Raw genomic sequence first — 7962 nt, 5'->3', positions numbered from 1 at the left:
TATATATATATGGCACATTTCCCGACATTGATTAGCATATACGATGTCAATTATACTTATCCTGAGGTCGGGAGTTCAAATCTCCCTTCACTGACGGCATCTTATGGAGGGTGACACTTGAATTATTATGCACACTAAAGATGATTGGGGTCTCGTATAAAAGCCTGTGATCATTACTTTCTAAAAAATATATATATTTGCATGAAAAAGTAGCATTTCATTAAACTTTGTCTTTGGTAGTAGCATTTCATTAAAAATTTAGACAAAGAAATTACATGAGCAAATACTACCTGGACCCAAACTATAACAAAATCATTAAAATATATATATATTGAATGAAATGCTACTACTAAAGAGTCTGGTCTTATGTTGGTGATCCACGAAGCTACCTACAAGAAATTTTTATTAAAAAAAAAATTATAATAAATGAGTTTGAAAACCCAAACCAAATAATAACATATTTATTCAATAAAAATTAGAAGACATCAAGGCATACAATATGAATAACAAAAGACTAATTATTATACACTAATAGATAAAAAAATGTTATCAAATTAGTAGGTTAAAATAATATTATATTGCATAAATATAAAATATCACATGCATTAAGATAGTCAAGTTCATAATATTTGTATAACAAACTATTTATGCTATCAAATCCATTTACAACATTATCCCATATAATCATACATTTTTTAAAACGAAGTATCATTACCTAACTAACTAATATATAAATGATTTTATCCACCTATTGACCCTTGAGATCATGTCAGGTAAGCTGCAATAAGAAAACTGTAAAACAAGCAAGCATCTGCATGGCCCTCTCATTTTGGATGATAATAATGCCTTCATTAAATAACATGGTTAGTTCTCAATTCTCATAGTTACACATTCTTTTCCTCTAAATTGATCTATTCCACCATTTACAAAACGGCTTAGCTCCCCAAGCCAACAAGTAGAAGATATCAGAATGCAAAAGGTGAGTCGAATAAAGATGCTGCACCTCACCTAGAAACATATAGCCGATAGCGGTCAAGAGCTTCTAAGACGGGATTCGAGCGAAAAAATGCCAATCACCACTTCGATGCCATCTGTGCTACTTCTCTAGCGCCCTTCCAACAGCGAAAAATTTCATCTGTGTCAGCATTTCGTAGTGCTGATTTTATAGAAAAGAATATGATGCGGCATTTTTTCGCCAGCTCTTCAAAGTGTTCGCTATCTTCATGTGCATGTTTAGGGGAACCAGAATGAATATCACAAGTTTTGTTTTCCTCTATAGTTTTATTACTATCTGACATTTTGGCCTGATTTCCCGTCTGTGAACTGATGTCTGCTTCAAGTTTTGCGGCCATGAAAGCTGCTCTTTTAATGCACATATGCGGCAACTGGAAGGAAATAGATCATATAAACGCTCCAAAAATAAAATGAAAAGGAAGATTTACATACATACCGCTCATTTCTTATGTATTTGCATATTTAGTATCCATAATTCAATTTTTTCCACACATGCCACCTTATCTATGCATGAAAATGTATATTCCATGTTTTAAAAGTTAAAATGGTGGTATTTTTTATGTGATATGGTATAAATGTAAAAAGCATATTTTAGGTGTTAGATATGTAAATACATAGGAATTGGGTGGTATGTATGCAAATGCCAGTAAAAATTGGGGGCTATTCAAAACGAGCAGAAACTATGAAAACAAAATTAATGGTTGATTAGTGCATGCAATTAAACGAACCTGAGCAAGTCGAGCAACATTGAGGCCAAAGCTCTTGTCAGATGCACCATGAATAACCTTATACAGAAAGGTCACGTCTTGTTTCTCCTCATCTCCAATATCAAATTCTGATTTAGATTCCATTAATTTCAAAGGTTTCTTTGATGTCAAATAAGAAACATGATATGCTCCAACTGATCCTTCAAATTTACTCTGTATATCCAGAATTTGGGGGTAGTGTGTAACAAAAAGAACCATAGATTTCTTCTGGTGCAGAAGATAATGCAATGTTGCATAAGCAATGGCGACACCATCATGGGTACTCGTTCCTCGGCCGAGCTCATCAATGATGACGAGAGACCGCGATGTGCAATGTTCGAGAATATGAGAAGTCTCATTCAATTCTTCAAAGAAGGTACTCGATCCATGTTGGATGCTATCGGATGCTCCCATTCGAGTGTATACCCCGTCGAACACGTGCAACCTTACAGACGATGCTGGTACAAAGGAACCAACCTAATGGGATCAGATGAAAATGTGATGAAGAAATTGCAATGAAAATATAATCAAAGTTTCTCAAAATTATTAAATTAAGATGGTTAACATTGCCAGAACATTTTTTACATATAATAAGGGGCATTAAAAGAGGCAAATTGAAAGAATAGATTAAGAAGAAATTGAGGAAAAATATTGTCAATTATGATGCTATATTAGAGTTATAAAATCATCTTTTAATCAGGCTACTTTCATAAGATGATACTCCTCAAGCTAGAGTTTCAGCTTGTTACAAAGATTGGAAGAAAGAAGTGATCACAGATGCTTGATAAAAATATCAATTAATTGTTGGTCACGGAAGAAATATGGAGTGATATTATTTTGGCAGAACTATATTTTGGACAAAGCGACTATTCAATTCATGAAAGATAAGATTGCTTTCAATATAGAAAGTCAAATCCTTCATCCAGAGTTAACACAAATCATTTTGCAAGCATAACACTGGATTGATTTACAACAATTTATTTAATATTTCTCCAGGACACGAGACTTACCGAAAAATACATAAGAACCTGAAATAGACTCCCATTTTGGATAGATCGAACACAAACAACATCGATACAAGCTTCATTTTTTTATTATGTTTTTGCTAGACTAAGGATTTTTCAAAAACATCTCAAAATTATTAGAATAACACCCTAGTGTTTCTTCTTCAATTATTGTATATGATGACTATCCAAACCAGCAAGAAAAGATATCAAGCTGAGTGCAATCAAATAAGTTTACATAGTAGGTGTCAATAGCAAGAAGCATCTTTAAGGATTTCTTCACTCTCATATAAATGCAAAATATCATGAGAAAGTCAATAGGTTTGCATGTAAGAAGGGGGAGAGAGAGAGAGAGTTTAAGATGCTCTCCTTCCTAAACTAAAACTTGATGCCAAGAAAGTTTTTGAAAGGTCCAAGTGTCCAGCAAGAAATGTCTTCCTGATGATACTATTTTATTTTATCAATGTTGTAAGGATCAGTCCTAATGAAAAAAATGTCATTTCTTTCATGTATAAGATATAATAGTATGTTTGGTAAAAACTACTGAACTATTGAATACTCATCCTTACTTTATCTGCATATGTTAATTTCATTGAAGGGAAGGGGGAGGACCATTTTGATTGACGCTGAACGTTATAGATAAAAGGAATGTCTTTTTGCTAAACCACATTTGTATTTTTGTAATTATGGGAGATAGTATATTTTTTATAATAGATCGATCTAAAGCATGATTGCTGTATGTAGATACTTTCACTTGCTAATGATCCCTGTTTCATTGGTTTTATGATCTATTAATGGCTCTGTGTTATTATAAATAATGGATGAAAAAGAATTCCTTCCAAATTCTTTCGGGTAATATCTGTTGCTGCATATCTGATACAATATAACTCACTCCGGTAAAAGAGTACTGTCAGTACGGGTTACCCTTGCTCTAATACAAAGTTAAAGTGCAACTTTTGTAATATATCATATTGGCTTAATCCAATGAGAAAGTATCTTTAGTTATGAAGATATATTGTAGTCATAAAAAACCTTTTTTCCAAACTAAATGTTTTCCTACGATAACAAGCATGACCAAACACAAATAGCAGCAAAGAGATCCATACATCATCGAAGTCAGTCCCACAACTGGTAAAAAAAAGTAATAATATGGCATGAACATCAAACATTGATCAGCATATGACAATAAAAAAATATAGTGTTGCTTAAGGTGGTATGCCTGATTATAGCACTGACGGCTATTCTTATTGAAGTACCCTTGGGCTACAAGCTTTGCGAAAAACCTTACTGATCTAGACAAATGTAAACTATAGAAGACGACTTAATGAGAATATTTACATGTGGGCACTCCCAAACAAGCAAAAGATGCTGCCGCCAGATGTTAAATAAGGAATGGTTACAAGATAATGATAAATAGTGTCATAAAGAAGCAAAGGTCTGGTTTAATCAATAGCATGACACAACTGATATGATCGAGGTAAAATCCACGCTGCTAGAGTTGACTTTACCGTTAAGAAGAAGAATAGGCAATTGATTAGGGTCATTTGGGATCAGTTTTAATTTTTATTTTTTGCTTTTTATTTTTATTTTGTTTTGTTTATGTATTAATTTAAATTAAAACATATTTTATTGAGCTAATTATTTTTAAAAACACTCAATATTTTTTAGGTGCTTTAAGTGTTTTTAAAAACAATTTAATTTATTTTTTAAAACAAAATATAAAAAACATAGAAATTATACCAACAAAGCATATTTTGTAAAACAAAATAAAAAATAAAAAAAATTGAAAACAAAAGTGATGCCAAATAGGCTCTCATATACAGGTAAAGTGTTTAGAAGTAAAAATCAAGAACCACACACATTTTGGAATAATAACTACAAATGGATGGAAGATGCCAGAGGCTTGGACGAAATAAGACTTGTTTTAATTGAATTGATAAAAGGTAGAAGAATTGTTTGCCATAAAGAATAAAACATCCGAGTAAACCGACAACAACATGACACAACTGAAGGATGGTGCTCCATCAGGAAGAAGTTTTCACAATTGATCTTCCAGTCTTGTATTTAACATGTAAAACCAAGAATTGTGGGCATCCCTAACTGATAAGTATAAAAGAAGGGAACATACCTGAGACATTATTGCTATAAGGGCGACCTGTCGAATGTAGCAACTCTTTCCGCCCATATTTGGCCCAGTGACTAACTGGCAAAGTTCACCATCTGAATGAAGGCACGTGTCATTTGGAACAAAATGTTCTCCTAAGACAGAATCCAGAACCTGATACAGAAGACAAGTAAATTGACAATGCTGAAAGTTGGAAATAAATTATTGCCCAGACTAACATTCCCATTTAGTATTATGAAACATTCAATTTTTTTACAAATAATTGCACTATCAATTAGAAGAAACTGAAAGGAGAATGTTCCAGTTGGTAAAATGGTGTAAAATGCCATATCTAGTTATCATATCCACAAGGTAAATGTCTGAATAAAACAAGATTAGGAAAAAATTTTAGATGCGCACATTATACTTATAACTGCAGCAGGTTGATTACAAGAATGGAACCTATTTAATGGTGATTTTAACATCTTCAGAAGGTAATGTAGAACTTCGGTCTGTAAATACTGAGGAGGTTCGAAGTAGATTTGTGTCATTAATATGTGTGGGGAGTGAGATTTGGTTGTGCTTGTTCTCAAATTCCTGTGTGGAATTCTTTCTCCTTTGTGAGCTGTATTCGAGGAGTTGGTAGTGCTTTAGTTGTATCCTCCCCGAGGTGATGATTGTATCATCTTCTTTTACCTTTCCCAAACCTTCTCATCACCACTCCTCAGCCGTCGAACTCTCCCTCTGTCACCTCAACACCCAGTCATTCCCCCTTCCTATAAGTTATTATTGTTGTCCTACCTCCTAACTCCTTTCAAGCTTCTCCCAACCACCACACTGCTATTGTCGACCACCTACAACCCTTCCCACTTGTTGTCCCTACAATTCTGCACCTTCCTTTCGCTACCACCCACCTACGGTTGTTGTCGTCGTCCATTTCAATCATCTCTATCCCTCTAGCCGACCTCCACCACCCATTGGGATACATTTAGAAGTGTTAGAAGTGTTTGTCGTGTCATTTTTCATGTTTTATGTTGTTATCTCCGTTTGAGTCATGTTTCATCCCTCTTTTAATATTAATAAAAGTTTATTTGTGTTTCTACTATTTTTCCTACTTTTTCCGGCATCGTTTGGTATCAGAGCTAGCTCAACTCTAGTCTCATCCTAAGGTCTCCTGGCATCCGCCCCTACCCAATTCATCTCCAACAATTTTTTTTTTGCCGATTCCCAACCCTAGCCATATCACCGCAAAGAGGTACGCCAGACCCGACCTAGGAAGAGATTCAAAAATAAATTTGTCGTCAGCAATGGAGACTAGCAAAGTTGGATGACGAAAATCAAAAAGAGATCACCTTCGATTGTGATCGAGAAATTCGAGGGAAAGACAGGACGAGGAGATGAATCTGTTCCATAGGGAAGTCCGCAATGACAAGAAATATCGACCACGCCATTTTGGCATTCAACATCAAAGGAGGTTGAGAGGAGAGGTCTCGTATGGAGGTCAGCAGGACTTTGTCATCAAGATGGACCTCCTAGAATTTGAAGGAGGTACGGATCCTAATGAGTTTGTCAAGTGGCTGCAATTAGTTGAATGGATTTATGAACATAAAGATGAACCAGAGAACAAATGAGTCAACCTAGCTGTCATTAAACTAAACAAAAATGCCTCATTATAGTGGGAAAATATACAAAAACAGAGGTAAAGGGAGGCAGCGAGAAGATACCTAAGTGAAGATGAAGAAGGTAATGCAAAAAAAGTATCTCCCACACCCTCACTATTGTCAGGAAATGTTTCTTACAGCAGGAGGATCTTTCGGTTGAGGAGTTCACAGGCTAACAATCCAATTAGATCACTTACAACTGAAACGCGAACGGACGGAGCGAAAGGAGCATACAATAGTCAAATAGCTCGGGGTCTGACCCGCCATCAACAATGTGGTGCAGTTCCAGCTATATTGGACACCAGGGGATGTTCGGACATTAGTCTTGAAGGTGAAAAGACAACAGAAGCAGAACCGGCAACAATTATCTTTCAGGCAGCAACCTCTATGCGGGTTGTGACCAACAATTACCACAACTGACAAGGATATACAGAAATCAAAGGCAAGCCCAGACTTGGGAATGACACTACGGATCAAAGAGGGGAGAAATAGGAGAAGAGTAACTCCTTCGACACCATGTTGTTGACCTCAATTTTCGTGAGGTCTAGTCTTCCGCTTAGGGTTTAGGATCTAGCCTTAGGAACCACCCTTCGACTATCTTATAACCTTAGAAATGGGACCCGCCTTGTTCTAGAAATTCAACCTGCTTCTGTACTCTTTTGTGGTTTCGCGTGTGTGATATTGAATTCTAACACTTAGAAGGATGAAACCAACATGAGAAACCCAAAAGGGATCCCTATAGGACCTTTTGAGCCTTAGGGTGACCTTTTGCACAATTCGCACTCCCGCGCGCACAAGCTTCGCAATTCGGAGAGTCGATATGTCCGATCGCCGCAATTAGCATTGCCTGCGTTGTTACTTGTCGAACGCTCAATTAAACCTTTTGGGACGATCGATCACGGGTCAAAATTTTGTAAAATTTGAATTTCGACGCGTTTTTGACCCGATTGTCGACGACGTCGTCCGAGCGACCCCGGATGACGAAACAGACTGCGCCAACGCGTCCAGAACGTCGATTTTGCCCTTAGGACCTCCCTTCGACCATCTTAGAACCTTAGAAATGGGACCCGCCTTGTTTTAGAAATTCAACTCGCTTCCGTCCCCTTCTGGAGTTTCGCGTGTGTGGTATCAACTTCTAGCACTTCGAAGGGCAAAACCAACATGAGAAAACCCAAAAGGGATTCCCTATAGGACCTTCCTGAGCCTTAGGGTGTTGCACAATTCGCACTCCCGCGCACAAGCTTCGCAATTCGGAGAGTCGATATGTCCGATCGCCGCAATTTGTATTGTCTGCATTGTTGCCTGTTGAATGCTCAAGTAAACCTTTTGGGACGATCGATCGCGGGTCGAAATTTTGTAAAATTTAAACTTCGGCGCGTTTTGACCCGATTGTCGACGACGTCGTCCGAGCGACCCCGGATGACGAAACGGAC

The 7962-nt window shown here is 36.7% G+C and overlaps 1 protein-coding gene across 1 annotated transcript in view; it reads right to left on the bottom strand.

The window, feature by feature from the left end:
• Nucleotides 1-763: 763 nt before the first annotated feature.
• LOC110022799 (DNA mismatch repair protein MSH3) overlaps nt 764-7962 on the bottom strand; it is a 41792-nt gene continuing 34593 nt past the window's right edge. Inside the window, exons 10-12 of the mRNA XM_020721909.1 lie at nt 4893-5042; nt 1743-2237; nt 764-1385 (exon numbers count right to left, since the gene is read on the bottom strand). Of these exons, the coding sequence (XP_020577568.1) occupies nt 1074-1385; nt 1743-2237; nt 4893-5042 (957 nt within the window). The 3' untranslated portion in view covers nt 764-1073. The remainder of the gene's footprint in view (nt 1386-1742; nt 2238-4892; nt 5043-7962) is intronic.

The sequence above is a fragment of the Phalaenopsis equestris genome, unplaced genomic scaffold, assembly GCF_001263595.1.
Source record: "Phalaenopsis equestris unplaced genomic scaffold, ASM126359v1 Scaffold000202, whole genome shotgun sequence".
NCBI lineage: Eukaryota > Viridiplantae > Streptophyta > Magnoliopsida > Asparagales > Orchidaceae > Phalaenopsis > Phalaenopsis equestris.
The sequence above is the reverse complement of the archived record's forward strand: the minus strand, read 5'-3'. Positions and strand labels throughout refer to the sequence as shown.